The 23,530-nt window shown below is 37.9% G+C and overlaps 1 protein-coding gene across 17 annotated transcripts in view; it reads right to left on the reverse strand.

Annotated features, from left to right (window-relative positions):
- MEF2A (myocyte enhancer factor 2A) overlaps positions 1 to 23,530 on the reverse strand; it is a 204,637-nt gene that overhangs the window by 77,025 nt on the left and 104,082 nt on the right. For all 17 annotated transcript variants that reach the window (XM_043922289.1, XM_043922303.1, XM_043922304.1 and 14 more), the window contains one exon: positions 19,408 to 19,599. In XM_043922289.1, coding sequence (XP_043778224.1) covers positions 19,408 to 19,461 — 54 coding nt within the window. In that variant the 5' untranslated portion in view covers positions 19,462 to 19,599. The remainder of the gene's footprint in view (positions 1 to 19,407; positions 19,600 to 23,530) is intronic.

Below are 23,530 nucleotides of genomic sequence, written 5' to 3' on the forward strand. Positions count from 1 at the left end.
ACTACAATTCTACATATATTCTGTACCTCCAAGGGCCTGATAGAGTAGTCTCCTGAGAAGGCTTCCTTTATCCTTGGCTGCGGCTCTGGGCAAAGAACCAGAGAAGGAAACAGCTAACTAGTGGCCTCTTACCATCCAGTTTCAAAAGGCATCAGGAAGTCCAAGTCCTACCTCAGTAATCCATCATGTGTGTGTGCGCTTAGTTGCTCGTGTCCAACTGTTCGCGACCCCATGGACTGTAGCCTGCCAGGCACCTCTGTCTAGGGATTTTTTAGGCAAGAATATTGGAGTGGCTCCATCCTCCTGACCCAGGAATCGATCCCGCATCTCCTGTATCTCCTGCATTGTACTGGATTATTTACCTGCTGAGCCATCAGGGAATCCATCATTACTCAGACTTTAATCTCTAAACAACAAAATACATCCACTAATCTAAGTTATCCTTCTCCTTTCCAACCCCTTCTAATGCACCCATGAAAATTCACAGTCTAGATCCCCAACGTCCTCAAAGTCTTCTTTTAATATTTCTCTAACTGAAACCTGTCACCTGAAGCCCTCTCAAATAGAGACTAATTTGTTTCTTTTCAATACTACATCTCCAGTACTCAAGGGTCTGGAAGATATGTCCTTTTTTGCTTCCCATTCTCTCCTCAATTTTCCTTTCTTCTCTAAAAACCCCCAATGTTTTGAAGCTCAAGCTATTTGCACTGAGGAAGACCTGGGTTTAATCCCTAGGTTGGGAAGATTCCTGGAAAATGGAGAGGCTACCCACTACAGTATTCTGGCCTAGAGAATTCCATGGACGGTATAGTCCATGGGGTCAGAAAAGTCAGACATGACTGAGTGACTTTCACTTTTCAAACTCTCCTTGTGGTGACCTCAAAGTTATTCTTCCCCATGCACTACTATGTGTCAAATAAGTATCTCTGAGTGAGTAAGTGAAAGTCTCTCAGTTGTGTCCAACTCTTTGCTCATTTATTCCTTTATCTTTATGCAAGTGGCTGACAATTACTGGGAACATAAATGTGCATGCACACTCACATCCATATCCCCTTTGTTTTTCTAAACTGATGACCATAAATCTTAACTAACACTTAACACTGCCTGACATTATAACTTAGCTCATTTGTCCCATTAGCCCATTCTGATGGATAAGGATAAAAGGCCTGTGAAAGCTTCCTGATGGGAGGTACTGGCTGTTGTGCAAACTGGGTCTTGCTCTGATGGGCAGGGCCATGCTCAGTAAATCTTTAATCCAATTTTCTGCTGATGGGTGGGACTGTGTTCCCTCCCTGTAGTTTGGCCTCAGGCCAAACTATGGTAGGGATTATGGCATAATGACCACCTCCTTCAAAAGGACTTAAGCCAGCATGCCACTGGCAACCAGGACTGTTGTGTACAGTGCCCTTGACCCCGTGGCAGAGGGAATGAAAACCACAATCACAGAAAACTAACCAAACTGATCACATGGATCACAGTCTTGTCTAACTCAATCAAAGTATGAGCCATGCACAGGGCCACCCAAGACGCACGGGTAAGGGTGAAGAGCTCTGACAAAACGTGGTCCACGGGAGAAGGGGAAGGCAAACCACCTCAGCATTCTTACCTTGAGAACCCCAAGAACAGTATGAAAAGGAAAAAAGATATGACACTGAAAGATGAACTCCCCACATTGACAGGTGACCAATATGCTACTGTAGAAGAGCAGAGAAATAGTTCCAGAAGTAATAAAGAGTCTGAGTCAAAGTGGAAACAACACCCAGTTGTGGATGTGTCTGGTGGTAAAAGCAAAGTCCAATGTTGTAAAGAACATTACATAGGAACCTGGAATGTTAGGTCCCACGAATCAAGGTAAACTGGAAGTAGTCAAACAGGAGATGGTAAGAGTGAATATGAACATTTTAGGAATCGGTGAACTAAAATGGACTGGAATGAGTGAATTTAATTCAGATGACCATTATATATACTATTGTGGGCAAGAATCCGTTAGAAGAAACGGAGTAGCCTTCACAGTCAACGAAAGAATCCAAAATGCAGTACTTGGGTGAAATCTCAAAAATGACAGAATGATCTCTGTTTGTTTCCAAGGCAAACCATTCAGTATCACAGCAATCCAAGTCTGTGCCCCAACCACTAATGCTGAAGAAGCTGAATGGCTCTATGATGACCTACAAGACCTTCTAGAACTAACAGCAAAAAAAGATGTCCTTTTCATCATAGGTGATTGGAACACGAAAGTAGGAAGTCAAGAGAAACCTGGAGTAACAGGCAAATTTGGGGTTGGAGTACAAAACGAAGCAGGGCAAAGGCTAACAGAATTTACCAAGAGAACGCACTGGTCATAGTGAACACCCTGGTCCAACAACACAAGACACAACTCTACACATGGACATCACCAGATGGTCAATATCGAAATCAGACTGATTATATTCTTTGCAGCCAAAGATGGAGAAGCTCTATACAGTCAGAAAAAACAAGACTGGGAGCTGACTGTGGTTCAGATTATGAACTCCTTATTCCTGGCAATCTTGATTCCAGCTTGTGCTTCATCCAGCCCAGCACTGTGCATGATGTACTCTATGTATGGAAAAATATCAATAACCTCAGATATGCAGACGACAGCCTCCTTATAGAAAGCAAAGAGGAACAAAAGAGCCTCTTGATGAAACTGAAAGAGAAGAGTGAAAAAGTTGGCTTAAAACTCAACATTCAAAAAGCAAAGATCATGGCATCCAGTTCTATCACTTCATGGCAAATAGGTGGGGAAACAATGCAAACAGTGGAAGCCTTTATTTTCTTGGGCTCCCAAATCACTGCAGATGGTGACTGCAGCCATGAAATTAAAAGACACCTGCTCCTTGGAAGAAAAGCTATGACCAACCTAGATAGCATATTAAAAAGCAGAGACATTACTTTACCAACAAAGGTCCATCTAGTCAAAGCTATGGTTTTTCCAGTAGTCATGTATGGATGTGGGAATTGGACCAGAAAGAAAGCTGAATAATGAAGAATTGATGCTTTTGAACTATGGTGTTGGAGAAGACTCTTGAGAGTCCGCTGGACTGCAAGATCAAACCAGTCCATCCTAAAGGAAATCAGTCCTGAATATTCACTGGAAGGACTGATGCTAAAGCTGAAGCTCCAATACTTTGGCCACCTGATGTGAAGAGTTGACTCATTAGAAAAGACCCTGATGCTGGGAAAGATTGAAGGCAGTAGGAGAAGGGGACAAAAAAGGACGATGGTTGGCATCATTCACTCAATGGACATGACTCTGAGCAAGCTCTGGCAGATGGTGAAGGACAGGGAGGCCTGGTGTGCTGCAGACCATTGAGTCAGGAAGAGTGAGACAGGACTGAGCGACTGAATGACAACAAAGCCCATTTTCCAGGTGGAGATACTTCCTATCTTCTCTCCCTCAATCCACTCTCCACTGACAACCCTGCTTTAAACCACTGATAACCCTGCTTCAAACCACTGAGAAAACAGAAGTAAGCAGCAACCGTCTCACTTCCCATCACTGAATCTATCTGTCCAACTGCTTGTCTGTTAGTTTCCACGCTCTTCCGTCTCTGCTGTTACTACTGACATCTGTGTTCCTATTTTTTTCCAGATGCTGCACTCTCCTCCCTCATCATGGTTTCCTTCCTCTCTGTCAGATCAAAGGCCATAAACAGAAACATGCTCGAGCATCTTCTTTGACATCATGCTGCCTTTCCAGTCACCACCCCTTCTTCTTGCCCTTCTTTCTGCTCTACCTCAGAGTAAAAATATTTGAAAGATATGTCTATAGTTATCACCTCTAATTTCTCACCACCTATTCTCTCCCCAACCTACTGCAATCAGACTTCCAGTCCTCATATTCTGCTAAGACTTGCCAATATGATCACACTGATCTTCGATTTATGTGATTAAAGTCAATGATCACTTTTTTCCCCTTATTTTACCATGTATTTCATTTGACAAATTTGACCATGTTCTCAATCTTCAAACATTTTCCAATTGTTTATGGCGCCACACTGTCCTAGTTTTCCTCCTACTTGAATGACTTCTTCCTCTCAGCCTTTAGAGCTATACCGTCTTCCTCTGCTCAATCTCTACACATTAAAGTGCCTGTGAGCTTTAGATCAAGGGTCCCTTCTCTTTACCCTCACAGTCCTTCCAGGTAATTGCATCCAGCTATCTAGCTTCATAATTTTAAAGGCAACAAATATGCTCTCTCTACAGTCTCCTCCAGTTCAGCAAATGGCACTGTCATCCATTCAAACAAAATCAAATAATATCTAAGAGTTATCCCTTTATCTCTCTAATCACAATAATCTACTCTACCTATTCCTTCAGTAAATTTCAGTAAACTCCACCTCTAAAACATATCCCAAATCTATCCACTTCTATCTATACCACTATACCACCAGGCTAGGTAACATGGTGTCTCATGTGAATTACTTATAGAATCACCTTATTAGATTTCCTGCTTTACCTATTGCACCCTATAGTTTATTGGCCACATATCTGACAGACTGATATACCTGAATCATAAATCAAAATGTATAAGTAGGAGTTTATAGAGTTTCTCACTGCACTGAAAGTAATAACCAAACTCATTAAGGAAACAAAGTAAATGATCTGGCTTCAAACCATCTGACTTTATTTCCTCTCTCTCTCTCTCACACACGCTATGCTGTGCTGGTGTGTACAGTGTGTGGGTTTTCTTCACCACCAGCTACTACTCCCTGTCTTAGGAAACTGGCTATTCCCCCTCTCTGTGGAACACTCTTCACATTACATGTATTTCTTTCTCTTAAAAAAAAAAAAGAAAAATCTCTTATCATTATTTCATCTTTTAAAAAAGCCCTTAAAATACAAACACACAAATATATGATTTTATATACATGTATATATGGAATATAATGTGTTCTGCTTGCGTCCTTTTAACCCATGTTTTCAACTTAGTATTTTTCATTTTACATTTTTGTACAAGATCATAAAATCATATATACATTTTAGATGATACATATAAGGGATCTTGTCAGCATTTTATGAAACTGGGACTCTTATCAATACTCTTTGACATTGTTTTGAACTGTGGCATTGGAGAAGACTCTTGAGAGTCCCTTGGACTACAAGGAGATCCAACCAGTCCATCCTAAAGGAAATCAGTCCTGAATATTTATTGGAAGGACTAATGCTGAAGCTGAAGCTCCAATACTTTGGCTATCTGATGCGAAGAACTGACTCCTTAGAAAAGACCCTGATGCTGGGAAAGGCTGAAGGCAGGAGAAGGGGACGACAGAGGATGAGATGGTTGGATGGTATCACTGACTCGATGGAGATAAGTTTGAGCAAGCTCCGGGAACTGGTGATGGACAGGGAGGCCTGGCGTGCTGCAGTCCATGGGGTTGCAAAGCATCAGACACAACTGACTGACTGAACTGAACTGATCGAATACTTTTTGTTTTCCTCATTGAGCCACACCTCATGAATGTGTAAGTCAAACAGTATAGTTCTGAGGTACTCTTTTGAATAATTTCATAATTTTTTCATATAAATGTTACTACTCTTACAAGGTGCAAAATAAAAATCTTATTTCTTTTTCTGCACACCACAACTGTAGGCTCCCACTCACTGCAACTAGAGAAAGCCCATGCTCACAAGCAAAGACCCAGCACAGACAAGAAAAAAAAAAGAAAACCCAACAACACAATTTTTAGGTTTACTACCTGGCAATCAGTATATGTTTTTAATATTCTCCTTTATTGAATTTACTGATGCTTCTTTGGTTGGGTAGGTAATTTTTAATCAATTTGGTGAATGCTCTACATATACTTGTATACACTATTTTCTCAGTGTAGTGTTCAATATGTCACTTAATGTCAATTTTATTCATTATGCCACTTAGCTCTGGTATACCATCAATTATTTTTTGTCCATTTGATCTATTTCATACTCAGACTAATGTGTTTAAGTATCTTTAATTATTAGTTTCCACTTATGTTTGTTTCTCTTTTAGTTTTTGATTGGTAAAGGTAGTATTTAGTATATCAGTATTCCTAATTTTTACATCGTCAAGATGAATTACAACTTTCAGCATTGAGAAGTATCTTTCTTTGTCCCATTTAATGCTTTTTGTCTTCAACCCTACAGTGTTTAATATCAGGATTCTATCTGTTTTCTCATTGCTTTCATTTGTCTGGTACACTTTTTCTCATCTCTTTCTTTCTGATCATTCCATTTGAGGTGTGTCTCCTTCTGTCAGTATCTGGACCTTGTGAACTAAATGGAAACATTTTTTCTTTAAATAAACAGTACCATTCACATTTATTGATGTGACTGATAATAGAGATTTCATTGATATTTTAGTACTTTAATATTTATATGTATTATATATATTTCCTGTTATTTTCTTCTAAATGATGTGTTTCCTTTGCTTCTTCGAGAAAAATTCAATGAGGATTAGCATTTTTGTTCTAGTGGTTATCTTTGTAGTTACAACTTTTGCAAATGCCCTTAGTCTCTGTTTTCATGTTTAATCCCTCACTATTTGGTGTGTCAAATCTTAATGATATTTTTTAACTCCCACCTATTGCATAAATAATTACCAGCATGCCTGTTCTACTTTCCTGTTTCCCTTTTCTTTTTTACCATGTCTCAGCTGCATTATTTGTCTCTTTTCAAAACAAAGTAATATATAATAAATAATATATGTTATTCTTCCACCCTTGCCCCCATTGTTGCTTTAGGCTTATATCTATAGTCAAGCATATTAAATGTTGGTCAAGGATCTTTTTGCATATTTCCTCAGGCATCTCTCAGCTGTATGGAGCTTATCTTCTACTAGACTGCACAATAATAGCTCTTGAGTATAGAATTACCTGAGCTCTCGTAGGTTTAACTTGAAACATCTTTGTATTTGAATACAGCTTAACTACAAATGAAATCCTACCTTCAGATATTTTCCCCTGCATTTACTGAAAATGCTGCTCTGTTGTCTTGCTTTGTATCTTGATTTTGCAAAATTTGATGCCAGTCTAATTCTCTGTACTTACAAATTTGCTGCAGTTTTACACCAGAAGCTCTGATGATTTTTTTCTTTATCTTAAAATCTATGGAGATGTAGAGAAGATAATGGGTATGTAGGGAAGGGTGGAATGAACTGGGAGAGTAGCACTGACATATATACACTACCATCTGTTAAACAGGTAAGCAGTTGGAAGTGGCTTTACAGAACAGGGAGCTCAGCTTGGTGTTCTGTGATGACCCAGAGGGGTGGGATGGGGCAGGGTTGGGAGGGAGTTTCAAGAGGGAGAGGATCTCTGTAAACATATAGCTAATTCACTTTGTTATACAAAGGAAACTGACACATTTGAAAGCAATTACACTCCAATAAAAAAATAAGAGAAAAAAAGAAAGGAGGATAGAAAGGAAATGTAAACAAATTAGAAGAAAATAAAATTGTCTTTATTCATAGATGACATGATTGCCCATGTGAAAAATCCCTACGAAAAAATTAATTCCTGGAACTAAAAAAAAGAAAACTAATCAATATTTGTAATCAGATCCAGTTTTACAAAGATAGTCAGTAGCAGAATGAAAAATAAAGTTCATTCAACTACCAAAAAAACACCCTATTATAATAGTTTCAGTAGGATATGTATCAAAGCTGATCTCCGCAGGTCCACCTAATCCTTGGCATCTTATTTATGAAAACTTTAATTATATATCAGTTCTATGGTTTCATTTTTTTTTTCTTTAAGGACTGAAATTATACATAAGTTGTATCTTCTTTATCTCCCTTTCAAACATTTTCTTGTAAACCCTTTGAAATTACTTATTTTCATTCATTTAGCTGTTCCTGCCTTCCTTCAATTAATATTAAAGTTTCATTTGAGTATATATTCCTTGGCCACTTTGTAATTTAGTCTTTGTTTTAATATTATTTTATCTTTTTTTCTTTCAGTCAACAGCTTAATCACTTTGCTTCAACCATTCTTTCCTAAAAAAAAATCCATTTCCATTCTTAGTATTCAAAATTCTGAGTCTTGATTTTTGTCTCTAACACTCCTAAATACTTATTTAAGGAAATTTATTTCAGCGTGGATAGCCATTAGCAGTTTTTTCCCCCACTGCTTCACTGTCTGGGGAACAACCTTGTCACATGAATAGCTATAAATATTATTTTGTTTTCTTACAATAGTTTATATAGGAGATGAAAGTGAAAGAGGAGAGTGAAAAAGTTGGTTTAAAGCTCTACATTCAGGAAACGAAGATCAAGGCATCTGGTCCCATCACTTCATGGCAAATAGATGGGGAAATACTGGAAACAGTGAGAAACATTATTTGGGGGGCTCCAAAATCACTGCAGATGATGAATGCAGCCATGAAATTAAAAGATGCTTGTTCTTTGGAAGAAAAGCTATGACCCATCTCGACAGCATGTTAAAAAACAGAGACATTACTCTGCCAACAAAGGTCCGTCTAGTCAAGGCTATGGTTTTTCCAGTGGTCATGTATGGATGTGACAGTTCGACTATAAAGAAAGCTGAGTGTTGGAGAATTGATGCTCTTGAACTGCGGTGTTGGAGAAGACTCTTGAGAGTCCCTTGGACTGTAAGGAGATCCAACCAGTCCATCCTAAAGGAAATCAGTCCTGAATATTCATTGGAAGGACTGATGCTGAAACTCCAATACTTTGGCCACCTGATGCGAAGAACTGACTCACTGGGAAAGACCCTGATGCTGGGAAAAATTGAAGGTGGGAGGAGAAGGGGACAACAGAGGATAAGATGGTTAGATGGCATCACTGACATGAATTTGAGAAGGCTCCAGGAGTTGGTGATGGACAGGGAAGCCTGGTGTGCTGCTTCCATGGGGTCATAAAGAGTTGGACACGACTGAGCGACTGAACTGAACTGATATAGAAGAAAATTGCCTGCATCACTGAATTTCTACAGAAAGAATTAGCAGCAGTTAGTGGGTAGTGATTGAAAATATTCTTCGTTCAAGAGCACCTCTCCTTTAAAAGCAGTTAAGTGTGGTCCCTTTAATGAAAGCCTTTTGGGGGGCGTACTGGCAGTGGGGAAAAGTGTTTTATGTCTTTTAATTAAAATACCTTTGCATATTCTTTTGTCTTGAAGATGTGTATGTGTGTGTGTATCTTCTCTTAATTTCCATTTACCTAACATTTTCCAAAAAGTAACCTCTGCCTTCCTTTTTGCCCTCTTTTCCCTGAAACAGATGCCTTTTCAAGACTACAGACTTGCTTGGGCATATACTTTTAGTCCTTTCTTTACCTGTGGTCTCTTCTGATCTACAAGGAGTATTTTCCAGAATTTTTGGACTTAGTATAGAATTCCTCTTTTTGGAAGTGATTTCAAATCAGTCTTAAGATAGCTACAATGTCTCCTCTTCTCTTTTCCCATATACTTTTTCCTGATGTATGTATGCTTGGTTCACCACAAAGACTTGCAACAGATGTCCAAGAAATAGCACACGGTGACTTGGAAATAATTTTCTACCTGAAGGTAACGTGAATTTAGACATTCTTTGCCTTCTAGTTGTGCCAACGTTGTAGGTTTTATATTCCTGTTTTTCTACATTTAGTTTTGGAGAAATTATGTTAGAAAAGTCAGGATTTATTCAGCCACCATTACTCTGATTACCAAGAATTCCACCTATAAATCTGAATCTGAATATTTTGCAACAGGTTTATACATTTTTCTACTTGAGACATATTAAGCATTTCATTTTAAATGTTATAAAATTTAAATGTAAGAAATCAGTATTAATAAAGCCATTTCAGTATTAGTCAAAATAAACATAAATTTTACTTTTAAATTTTAATTTTATTCCAGTATTATAGTCACTATAAAGAAAAAGAATAGGACTAAGGGCTAGCCTACAAAATTCAGTGTCACTATAAACTGAGGTAGATTTTATTTTAACCTAACCAGCTCTCCTGATTTTGTGTCAAATCTAGACTAATACAATTCTTTGAATTCAAGAAGGTTAGATTATACTATCTCCAAAAGATCTTTTATATTTTAAATATCAAGTACCTGCAAAATTTTTACACCATATACATTTAGACATATCTTTATTTCATTGTTGAATTTAAAGTCCAGGAGAGACTTCAAGTGTCTGTTCTAGCACTTCCAACTCTAGTGGAAGTTGCCACTTGAGTAATAAAGCAGAACAAAATGAAAATTAACAACTCTTCTTAGATTCCTCAGAGAGCTGAGGTCCCAGGGCAACTTCTGCCCCACTGGCCAAAATGGAGACAGACAGACAGATACTATGAACCATAAATCACCAGAGCCATAAACAGAAACCGCCATAGGAATCAGTACAAGGGTAGGAAAATCTGAACTGTAATTAATGAATCGCTGGAGGCTCATTTTGGACAAGTATAAAGATTAACAACTTTAGGGGGACCCAGTTTTGGAGGCCACACCTACTCTTATGTGAGTTTTACCTGTAGGACCTCTATCAGATTCTCATAGTAAATCGAAATAATCAACTAAGATGATATAAAATAGTCCAAATATACATACAAAGGATGGTAAAGAGTGAGGTCCAAGGAAACGGGGGTGTCAAGATATATTATCAGAATAGATTAAAAAAAAATCCAGCCATATACTATTTACAAAAATACACCTTAAGTATAAAGATATAGGTTGAATGTATATGTAGAGAACTAGACCTGTCAAGAAAATATTAGCCAAAAGAGAGATGTAGTAGCTATAGTAATGTGAGACAGTAGATTTAAGTAGTTTAAAACAGCATGCCTTACTAAGGACAGAAAAAGTCAGTACGTAATTTAAAAATTCACCAAGAACACATAACAATTCTAAATACATATGAGCCTAATGAAATAGTCCCCAAATATCTAAAACAGTATGTATTAAACTAGTACAATATATACAGAAAATGACAAATCCATTTATTGTGGTAAGTGGAATTACTGACAGGTCTCACTGAGCCAAAACCAAATACATAAATAAAATATAAAGAATACAGATAATCTAAACACAAAATAAGACTGAACTAACAGACATGTAGAATCCTGTATGCAACAATTAAAAGAATACACATTTATCTAAAGTTCAATTGGAACATTTACAAACCGATTATGATTTAGAAAATGAAGCAAGCCTTAACTCATTTTAAAGTGTTCATAATCTATTGTTAAAGGCAAAATAAACTAAGAAACACTGTAATACGTCCAGTCATAAAAGTGTTTATAAAGTGTTTTGGTAAAGACTGAAATATACCATCTGAAACAGATTAAGTACACACAGAATTAATATCTGGAATATATGAAGAACTTCTAAGAAAAAGATCAACAACCCAGCAAAACCACAAAAAGGTAACATTTTACCTTCATTAGGCCACAAAATATGCAAAATAAAATGAAAAAACATAAAGTGAGAAATACAGGAAGAAGAAAGGTAAAGTGTACAGAAGAAATTTTCATAGATTACTATAGTATATCTGGTACAACCGCTTGGCAGAGCCACTTGAAACCTCACAGTACAGTTATGATGGATACACTCAACCCAGCAACCCCTCCAGAATCACAGCAGCATGTCCACAGATGTAGCCTGGGCATCATTCCTAACATAACATGCAGCAAAATTTCTAAAAAACTGGAAACAACCTAAACATTCTCTGACAGAAGTACTGATAAATGAACTGAGGCACATTCTTTCCCACAAATTACTTGTACTACCTGAATGAGTTACATAGACAAATGTCTGAAACACTACATTGAGTGAAATAGCAAATGCAGATGAGAATGCTATTATGTAAGATTTTAAAATTGTGTTGAAATAATAATAGTATGCTTAAATAACAAAGAAAATAGAAATTAAATCCATTATGCAGGGTTCCTTTGGGAAAGAAAAGAAGAGTGAGACTTGCAAAAATTACAAAGGAAGTACATTTCTAATTTTCTTCTTTTACAAGGGAAGGTATCTGCAGCAAATATGTCAGAATCGACCTACATTACTTCTGGAAAAGTATCAGTGTTTGAGGTATTGTGCTCTGTATTCTGCCTTAAAATAATTTTTCAACTCATTTTTTTTTCAAAAGTATAAGAGGATGTCTGCCTCTAAATGGAGTGACTGGTGGAAGACCAAAGAACCCACTGAGATCAACTATAAAAAACAGTGAAATACACCAAATACCTGTTCTAAGACATCAGAAAGCTGCTGAAGCAAGAAGGACTGAAGATGCCAAAACTCTAGAGGGATGAAAGACTTCACTTCCAGCTAGAAGCTCCTGGTGAAACTGTGTTTGTCCTTCTTGTCCTTCTAATACTTCTTTTAAAAAAGTAAACTTCGTATTAAAGTATAACATAAATGAAAACCCACAAATCCTAAGTGTGTGTCTCACTGAATTTTTTGGGGGAAAAAAAAAAAGAATACGGCATTATATTAGAAACCCTCTTTGTCCTGTCTCCCAATCATTATCATCTTGTCTCAAGTAAGATCAGAAACCCAACCTCTAGCACCACAGATTAATTATGCCTGTTGTTGAACTTTTTTATGAATAGCTTGTGTTTCTTTGTGCCTTCCTGGGATGATTTCTGCAATAAAACGCACAAGGACCAACAGAGTATCCATCTGAAAAGTGGCAAATTTTGACCCCCTACACCTCAAACCACACAAAAACCAAGTTCCAAATGAACAGTAGATGTAAAACCCAAAAGCCTATTAACAAGAGAAAAATGTATATATGTGTGTGTACACACACACACACACACACAGACTGTGTTCTATCCACACAATGGAATATTATACATCAATGAAAATTTACGAAGTGTATCTCCATGCAACAATAACAGTGAAGAATTTCACAAAGATAATGCTGCACAAAAGAACGCATGTTGTTCCAATGATATTAAGTATGATATTTATCTTATGAGCTCAAAAACTCTAGTAATTCAAAACTCTATTTGGTATTACTGTTTGATCCTTGGAAGAAAAGCAGTAACAAACCCAGACACTATAAAAAGCAGAGACATTACTTTGCCTACAAGGGTCCATATAGTCAAAGTCATGGTTTTTCCAGTAGTCACATAAGGATGTGACTATTGTATGTAGTACAGAATCAAAGGGCAAAAAGATATACTGCAAAATGAACTCCCAGGTCAGTAGGTATCCAATACGCTACTGGAGAAGAAGGGAGAAATAACTCCAGAAAGAATAAAGAGACTAAGCCAAAGCAAAAACCACACCCAGCTGTGGATGTGACTGGTGATGGAGGTAAAGTCTGATGCTGTTAAGAACAATACTGCATAGGAACCGGGAATGTTAGATCCACAAATCAAGGTAAATTGGAAATGGTCAAACAGGAGATGGTAAGAGTGACCATCGATATTTTAGGCATCAGTGAACTAAAATGGACCAGAATGGGTGAATTTAACTCAGATGACAATTGTATCTACTGCTGTGGGCAAGAATCCCTTAGAAGAAATAGAGTAGCCTTAATAGTCAACAAAAGAGTCTGAAATGCAGTACTTGGATGCAATCTCGAAAACAACAGAATGATCTCTGATGATAGCAATTCAAGTCTATGTCCCAACCAGTTAACTTCTTCAATCTGAAAAAGTTGAAGTTGAATGGTTCTATGAAGATCTACATGACCTTCTAGAACTAACACCCAAAAAAGATGTCCTTTTCATTATACGGGACTGGAATGCAAAAGCAAGAGATACCTGGAGTAACAGGCAAATGTGGCCTTGCAGTACAAAATGAAGCACAGTAAAGGCTAACAGAGTTTTCCCAAGAGAACACACTGGTCACAGCAAACACCGTCTTCCAACAACACAAGAGAAGACTCTACACATGGACATCATCAGATGGTCAAAACCAAAATCAGATTGATTAATATTCCTTGCAGCCAAAGATCAAGAAGCTCTATATAGTCAGCAAAAACAAGATGGGGAGTTGACTGTGGCTCAGACCATGAACTCCTTATTGCCAAATTCAGACTTAAATCAAACAAAGTAGGGAAAACCACTAGACCATTCAGGTATGACCTAAATCAAATCCCTTATGATTATACAGTGGAAGTGACAAAGAGATTCAAGGGATCAGATCTGATAGACAGAGTGCCTGAAGAACTATGGGCGGAGGTTCGGTACTTTGTACAGGAGGCAGTGATCAAGACCATCCCCAAGAAAAAACTGCAAAAAGGCAAAATGGTTGTCTGAGGAGGCCTTACAAATAGCTGTGAAAAGAAGAGAAGCAAAAGGCAAAGGAGAAAAGAAAAGACATACCCATTTGAACGCAGAGTTCCAAAGAATAGCAAGGAGAGATAAGAAAGCCTTCCTCAGTGATCAATGCAAAGAAATAGAGGAAAACAATAGAATGAGAAAGACTAGAGATCCCTTCAAGAAAATCAGAGATACCAAGGGAACATTTCATGCAAAGATGGGCACAATAAAGGACAGAAGCAGTATGGACCTAACAGAAGCAGAAGATATTACGAACAGGTGGCAAGAATACAGAGAAGAACTATACAAAAAAGATCTTAACAACCAAGATAACCACGATGGTGTGATCACTCACCTAGAGTCAGACATCCTGGAATGCGAAGTGAAGTGGGCCTTAGGAAGCATCACTATGAACAAAGCTAGTGGAGGCAAGGATGTGAGAGCTGGGCAATAAAAATGGCTTAGTGCCAAAGAATCGATGCCTTTGAACTGCGGTGCTGGAGGAGGTTCCTGAGAGTCCCTTGGACTGCAAGGAGATCAAATGAGTCAATCCTACAGGAAATCAACTGTGAACACTCACTGAATGGACTGATGCTGAATATCCAACACTCTGGCCACCTAAAACTAAGAGCGAACTTACTGGAAAAGACCCTGGTGCTGGGAAAGATTGAAGGCAGGAAGAGAAGGGGATGAGAGAGGATGAGATGGTTGGATGACATCATCAACTCAAAGGACATGAGTTTGAACAAACTCCAGGAGATAGTGAAGGACATAGAAGCCTGGCGTGCTGCAGTCCATGGGGTCACAAAGAATGAGACACAACTGAGCGACTGAACAACAATCTTCAGTAACTGCTCCATGAACTACTCCACCATCAGAGGTTGGTGGTTCCTTCCATAAACACTCCTATTACCTATTTCTATTTGCAATACACTTAATCTCATATGTAGGTTGTAAGTTTTTAATGAGTTCCTAGGGCCTAACAGTCTTTCAGGTAAAGGAGGTATTCAAAGCTGGACACGACATCTCTTCTGCATGGAAACAATTTTTCCCCTTTTAATGAAAGAACAATGAAACATTTAACTCAGAATACACAAATTCCAAAATCTATAAAATTAAGATACCCTTTTAATTTATGACAAATTGTCTATACTTAATATAACATTAAAAATAAGCAGATATCCTTGTTTCATTTGGCAACTTAGCAGGCACATTCAACATAGAAACAGGCTAATTCTAGTTGCTGATATATAGCAGCACTTTCTATTTTTTAAACACAGGTCATTTCTTTAACTTAAAAAGTTCCATTACACAGTCACTTACCTATTCCTAGTTCTCCTTTCCCTCTAAACAAGTGGAGTCCTTTTCCCACTGGTAGTTCTAGTCTGAAAGTGAAAGTCGCTCGGTCATGTCCAACTCTTTGCAACTCCATGGACTATACAGTCCATGGAATTCTCTAGGCCAGAATACTGGAGTAGGTAGCCTTTCCCTTCTCCAGGGGTTTTTCCTGACCCAGGAATCAAACCAGGGTCTCCTGCACTGCAGGAGGATTCTTTACCAACTGAGCTATCAGGGAAGTACCAGTCTATCTGCTGCTGCTGCCGCTAAGTTGATGCAGTCGTGTCCAACTCCATGCGACCCCATAGACGGCAGCCCACCAGGCTCCCCCATCCCTGGGATTCTCCAGGCAAGAACACTGGAGTGGGTTGCCATTTCCTTCTCCAATGCATGAAAGTGAAGTCGCTCAGTCGTGTCCGACTCTTCGCGACCCCGTGGACTGCAGCCTACCAGGCTCCTCTGTCCATGGGATTTTCCAGGCAAGAGTACTGGAGTGGGGTGCCACTGCCTCCTCCTCCAGTCTATCTCTGTTCAATTTAAACATGACCCTCTATGGGATGTATATTGAGAGTGAAAGGGATCTTAACTATTAGTCACTCAGTCATGTCCAACTCTTTGCGACCCTATGGACTGCGGCCCACCAGGCCCTCTGTCCATGGAAGGGATCTTAGGTGCTTTGCTAATTCTCTGATTGTATTTTAGTCCCTAATAAACCCTATTTTACATTTACACTGCACATGCTCAGGAAACAGGTCCCCATGCCCCCTCTACATGTCAAAATCCTCAGACTTGTGAAAGGAAATTTACTTATCATTGTTAGAATCATTCCTTTGAAATGATCGAATGATTATTCTATCAGTCTTCTCTTGTTAGCAACCTTCATAATGAATTATACTATGTGAGCCTTAACACTATAGCTAAGGAATCTTCATGAGCTGAAACAAGGGCCCTCTTCAATTCAGTGTCTCAGCAACCCTAATCACTTCCACTAACTTCTCTACCAGTTGCTCAGCCGAGTTTTGTCCCCAACTGTATCTGTATTGCTGGATGAACTACTACTCAGACTTTCCAGAACACATCTTCAATACTGTTCTGTTACTGCTAAGATTAAAAAAAACAGCTATTCTTGAAACTTCTGATGTTCAGCCTTTCTGGAGATAATATCTCTCCCTCCTGCTTATGCTCTGAATAGCAGTTCATTTACAATAGTCTATGATATTATTTTTTCCTTCTTTCCTTTAAAATAAGGAAAGAAGATTTTAGGTCGAATCTAAAACAAGATTTTAGGTCGATGGGCTATACAAATCTCTGGGGTAACTACTCAACTTTACTATTTTAGTATTAAAGCAGCCAAAGACACTATGTAAACAACCATGCATGGCAGTGAAGTAATAATGCTTATTTATTAAAAAAACAGGCAGCCAGCACACAGAACATAGTTTGCCAACCCCTGCTTTAAACTCTCATAACTTCTGGGCTTCATATACCAGTATCATTGTAATTATCTTGAGTTTGCCAAGGGTTTACTGATACTGCAGTGAAAATTAAGTTCAAAATATTTTATCTATTAAACATGAGATATATACATAAGTGACTTTAAAATATTTGTGATAATAATAGTTACAAAAATAATTCTCATTACCTGGTGCTTAATCAGAAAATCTAACTGATCAGAACACATTCCCTGATAACCAAAGTTAACTTACATATTATCTAATTATGAAAAGAGAGAAGATAATTTAAAATAATAAGGAAAACTAACAAACATAATCAAGTGCACAGAAGACTAAAAGTATTATGCTAAACCTACACACAAATACACATAAATATATTATGCTAAGCCTTCCTCAATGATCAATGCAAAGAAATAGAGGAAAACAACAGAATGGGAAAGACTATAGATCTCTTCAAGAAAATCAGAGATACCAAGGGAACATTTCATGCCAAGATGAGCACAAAAAAGGACAGAAATGGTATGGACCTAACAGAAGCAGAAGATATTAAAAAGAGGTGGCAAAAACACACAGAAGAACTATACAAAAAAGTTCTTCATGACCCAGATAACCACAATGGTGTGATCACTCACCTAGAGCCAGATATCCTGGAATGCAAAGTCAAGTGGGTCTTGGGCAGCATCACTATGAAAAAGATAGTGGAGGTGATAATTCCAGTTGAGCTATTTCACGTCCTGCAAGATGATGCTGTGAAAGTGCTGCACTCAATACGCCAGAAAATCTGGAAAACTGAGCAGTGGCCACAGGACTGGAAGAGGTCAGTTTTCATTCCAATCCCAAAGAAAGGCAATGCCAAAGAATGCTCAAACTACTGCACAACTGCACTCATCTCGCACACTAGCAAAGTAATGCTCAAAATTCTTCAAGCCAGACTTCAACAGTATGTGAACTGTTAACTTCCAGATGTTCAAGCTGGATTTAGAAAAGGCACTGGAACCAGAGATCAAATTGCCAACATCCACTGAATCATCGTAAAAGCAAGAGAGTTCCAGAGAAACATCTACTTTTGTTTTATAAACTATGCCAAAGCCTTTGACTGTGTGGATCACAACACACTGTGGAAAATTCTTAAACAGATGTGAATACCAGACCACCTGACCTGCCTCCTGAGAAATCTGTACGCAGATCAAGAAGCAACAGTTGGAACTGGACATGGAACAACAGACTGGTTCCAAATCAGTAAAGGAGTATGTCAAGGCTATATATTGTCACCCTGCTTACTTACCTTACATGAAGAGTACATCATGCAAAATGCCGAGCTAGAAGAAGCACAAACTGGAATCAAGATTGCCGGGAGGAATATCAATAACCTCAGATATGCAAATGACACCAGACATATGGCAGAAAGAGAAGGCGAACTAAAGAGTCTCTTGATGAAAGTGAAAGAGGACGGTGAAAAAGTTGACTTAAATTCAGAAAACTAAGATCATGCATCTGGTCCCATCACTTCATGGGAAATAGATGGGGAAACAAAGGAAACAGAGAAAGACTTTTATTTTGGGGGGCTCCAAAATCACTGCAGATGGTGACTGCAGCCATGAAATTAAGACACTTGCTCCTTGAAAGGAAAGCTATGACCAACCTAAGCAGCATATTAAAAAGCAGAGACATTATTTTGCCAACAAAGGTCTGTCTAGTCAAAGCTATGATTTTTCCAGTAGTCACATATGGATGCAAAAGTTGGACTGTAAAGAAAGCTGAATGCCGAAGAATTGATGCTTTTTAATGTGATGTTGGAGAAGACTGCAAGGACATCCACCCAATCAATCCTAAAGGAAATCAGCCCTGAATATTCACTGGAAGGACGGATGCTGAAGCTGAAACTCCAATACTTTGGCCACCTGATGAGAAGAGCGGACTCATTTGAAAAGACCCTGATGCTGGGAAAGATTGAGGGCAGGAGGAGCAGGGGACGACAGAGGATGAGATGGTTGGATGGCATCACCAATGCGATGGACATGAGTTTGAGTAGGCTCCAGGAGTTGGTGATGGACAGGAAAGTCTGGTGTGCTGCAGTCCATGGGGTTGCGAAGAGTCGTACATGACTAAGCGACTGAACTGAAACCTACACCTTGGATGGTACCAGTGGAATTGCAGTGATTTTACTTTCCTATTTTGCTTATCTATGTTTCTATAATTAACAAAACAATTTCTATAATAATAATAAAAAAGTTACTCTAAAGCGTATGATGGAAAGTCAGAAATTTTGATAACTAAATATTTTAATGTAGTCCAGAAATAAAAATATTTAGAATTTAAATTAAAACACCATTCTATTCTACACTTTTTTTTTAAATGTACATCTATTAAAATAGATATGTTAAAATTTTCATTTACCTGTCGGTTCCTTTCATCCATTATGCGTGTGATTTGTATTTTCTTCCGCCCCATTTTCGGTCACCTTTCCTTCCTTATAGTCCAAATATTTAAATCAAAAATTAATTTTCTTTAATACCCTAATGCATGGTACACAGCTTCTACTTCTTCAGCTTCTAGTTTGAGGGCTACAGCCAAAATTTTCTATAAGATCTGAAAGAAAACACAAATTAGAAAGTTTACATTCTGTAGCACATCATGCAAAGGTTATACAAATTTTAAACCTGCCTTTGACTATATTATTAGTTGAAATTTTTCACTACATAAAATTAGTAAACAAGTTGAAACCTTGTTAATTTTACCACAAAAATATATCCTGAAATTTTTCATGCCCCTAATTCTGGCTAAAAGAATGTAATTATAATAATTATAATCTTTTAAGTTTTTCCTTAATGCATATAATAACCGCAAATATCCTTAATGGCTTTTGATGGCGCCCACGTCAAATGATGAACTAATAATCTGAATTTGTAGCTCCAATCTGCTTTTACAAATTCTTCCAGCAAACTGCCCTAGCCACTAGCAAAATTACTATTTGTCAATCCACAAAGACATCATATGCTTTCATAATAATACATACCTAAATGAAACTATTCCTTTAGTCATTTAATTAACTCTTCCTCACCAATCAAGATTCAGTTCAAATGTCATCATCCTGGATGAATAAAAGACCAATAGCCCTTGGTAGAATAAACCACAGCATCTTATCCTGTACATAAGTCCAAAATCATTTACCTCTCAGACTGTGAATCTTTCAAGAATAACGATTTCCCCCCCATTTATCTCTATAAGAGAATGACTGGCAATGATACAATTTGTCATGCTCTGAATGATTGTTTCATCAAAACCACAATGCTATTAAAACTTAAATAATAAATATTTATAGAGGGGTGGGGGACAAATCTTAAAACAGTAATAAATTTTCAGGGGAATCTTCTGAAGTATTTTTTAACACTGTACATGTAACTCTGTAGAATTTGATAACTGTACCGTGCAAATCCAGTGTTTGATTAAATCTGGCTTTTGCTCAAAAGCAGTGAGCTTTCAAGTTTTATTCATTATTATCTCAGCATTTCTTACATTTCTTCCCTTACTCATTGTTATTTCATTTATACAAATATTAACTGATAATCTACTAATAACTAACAACCTATGCAAAACAGGTACTTTGAAATACTGAACGAGGTACCTATGATAAAATGGTCAAGGAAAAAAGGCAAAATTTCTGACCTCACCGTTCAGGGTCTAGTAGGGGCAAACAGACATTAGTCAAACCATCATACAAATGAGTACATATAAAAACTCATTTATCTGACCTAAATTCATGGTCAGGGCAGGCTTCACTAAGAACTGCTTCATACTCAAACCAGAGTATGCAGGTGTTAATGCCAGACAGAGAATAGTATGCGCAGAAACTCTGTGCCAAGAAAGAGCAAGAAACATGAGAGGAACTGAAGGATGGCTAGTCACTTGTAGGAATCAATCAAAGAAGTAGCTGTGCTGTAGAATGTCTGTTTCTTAACAGACTATAATATAAACCACAGAAGTTGGCTTATTCCAAATCATGTTCCCTAACAAATGACAGTGCACCCAATTCCCATTATGAAAACCTGCACTGTAGCAAGCAAGACAAATATTCACACGTTTCTCCGCTAATACGTTAAATTCTATAAGGTATATGCACTGTATTATCTTGTATGATCTGTATGATTCTAAACATATCTGAGCATTTTGCTTTTGACAACAGTGGAGTAGGTTGCTTCAAACCAGTATGTCCCTGAGAATCACTAGAAAAACAGAGCAAAAAGTAATCTGTTTAAAACTGAAGAACTTTCAAGACAGTGAGAATTTGCACAGAAATTCTTCTGAGACCTAGATGAAACAGGTGGGACCAGACTTAAGACTCACTGATTCTTAAAACATCAGCTGAGAGTCTAAGAAGCTAAGCAGAGCTTTCAACAGCTCTTTGCACAGGGGCACAAAAATTGAATTCAGGGTCTAGTTAGGAGGAACACCTTCAGTGCACACACTGGGCAGCTGGAGAGAATCCAGAGGACGACACCCTGTTTTATAAAGGCAAACCAGAAAGAGGACAGGCCACACAAGGAAAGAAGTATAGCTTCAAATCCCTTCAATCTGACCATATTAAGGTAATGTAGGCTACACCTAGTATCATTAGCCTAGCTGCATACCAATAAAATCTTCCCAAAAGGTTTTGGAAAAAGTAAATCTTATCAGCAAAAAGACCCCAAATTACAATTATCTTATCATTTTTCATATAAAAGTCTACAGAAAAAGAGCCCAATCAAGATCTGATTGAAAACTAAGACTTAAAATGGCACTAGAAATAGACCCATAGTAGATTCAGAACTAGCAGAAAACACTATTTTAATACACTATTGACCAGAGACATATTAACACATCTTTTGTTACCTGGATGATACTGACTGGAGATGTTTCAATATTCATACATAACAAATAATCAGCCACAGGGTTAGTTTCTGCAAAAATCCCCCAGTCAATAATGTGGTAAAATAAGCTCATTTAATGTGTTAAGAGGAGTTTTTTTCTTTTTTTTTAAGAATTTTAAACAATGCTAACAACATGGAAAATAGAAAAACACAATTTTAAAGACAGAAATTAAGAAACTGATGGATGACTTTAACATTAGGTTAAATACAACTGGAGAAAGAAGGATCCAGAAGACAGAAAAGAAGAACATACTTACCCTGAAGCCCAAAAAGACACAAAAATAGGAAATACAGAAAAATATGAAAAAATATGACACATGAAGAAAAGGTCCAAAATACACGTAACTAGAGCCCAGAAAGAAGGTAACCACATATGAGGGAGAAGAAATACTTAAGGGCCTGACAATTTAAAACTTTAAAAAAAAAAAACAAAAAACTTAACAATGACATTGAGCCAGATTCAAGATCTAAACTCCCAAGCAAAACAAGTACAAAGGAAACCACACTTAGGGAAATCAAAGTAAAGGGGGAAAGGTGGAGGGATGGACAGAAACAAAGAGACAAAGACAGCCACAAACAGATGTTAGAAGCAGTCAGAATAAATTAAAGAATATTAACTCTAAGAGTTATCATCGGAAAAAAAAAAGAGAGTTCCAGAAAAACATCTATTTCTGCTTTATTGACTATGCCAAAGCCTTTGACTGTGTGGATCACAATAAACTGTGGAAAATTCTGAAAGAGATATGAACACCAGCCACCTGACCTGCCTCTTGAGAAACCTGTATGCAGGTGAGGAAGCAACAGTTAGAACTGGACATGGAACAACAGACTGATTCCAAATAGGAAAAGGAAAAGGCTGTATACTGTCACCCTGCTTATTTAACTTACATGCAGAGTACATCACGAGAAACGCTGGGCTGGATGAAGCACAAGGTGGAATCAAGATTGCCAGGAGAAATATCAATAACCTCAGATATGCAGGTGACAACACCACCCTTATGGCAGAAAGTGAAGAACTAAAGTGCCTCTTGATGAAATTTAAAGAGGAGAGTGAAAAGTTGGCTTAAAGCTCAACATTCAGAGAACTAAGATCATGGCATCCAGTCCCATCACTTCATGGCAAATAGATGGGCAAACAGTGGAAACAGTGGCTGACTTTATTTTTCTGGGCTCCAAAATCACTGCAGATGGTGATTGCAGCCATGAGATTGAAAGACGCTTACTCCTTTTAGTAAGGAGTAAGGAAGTACCTAAGGAAATACCCAAGGAAAGTTATGACCAACCTAGACAGCATATTTAAAAGCAGAGACATTACTTTGCCAACAGAGGTCCGTCTAGTCAAGGCTATGGTTTTTCCAGTAGTCATGTATGGATGTGAGCGTTGGACTTTGAAGAAAGCTGAGCGCTGAACAATTGATGCTTTTGAACTGTGGTGTTGGAGAAGACTCTTGAGAGTCCCTTGGATGGCAAGGAGATCCAACCAGTCCATCCTAAAGGAAATCAGCCCTGAATATTCACTGGAAGGACTGTTGTTGAAGCTGAAACTCCAATACTTTGGCCACCTGATGAGAAGAGCTGCCTCATTTGAAAAGACCCTGATGCTGGGAAAGATT

Source organism: Cervus elaphus, chromosome 13 (genome assembly GCF_910594005.1).
Source record: "Cervus elaphus chromosome 13, mCerEla1.1, whole genome shotgun sequence".
In the NCBI taxonomy this organism is placed as follows: Eukaryota; Metazoa; Chordata; class Mammalia; order Artiodactyla; family Cervidae; genus Cervus; species Cervus elaphus.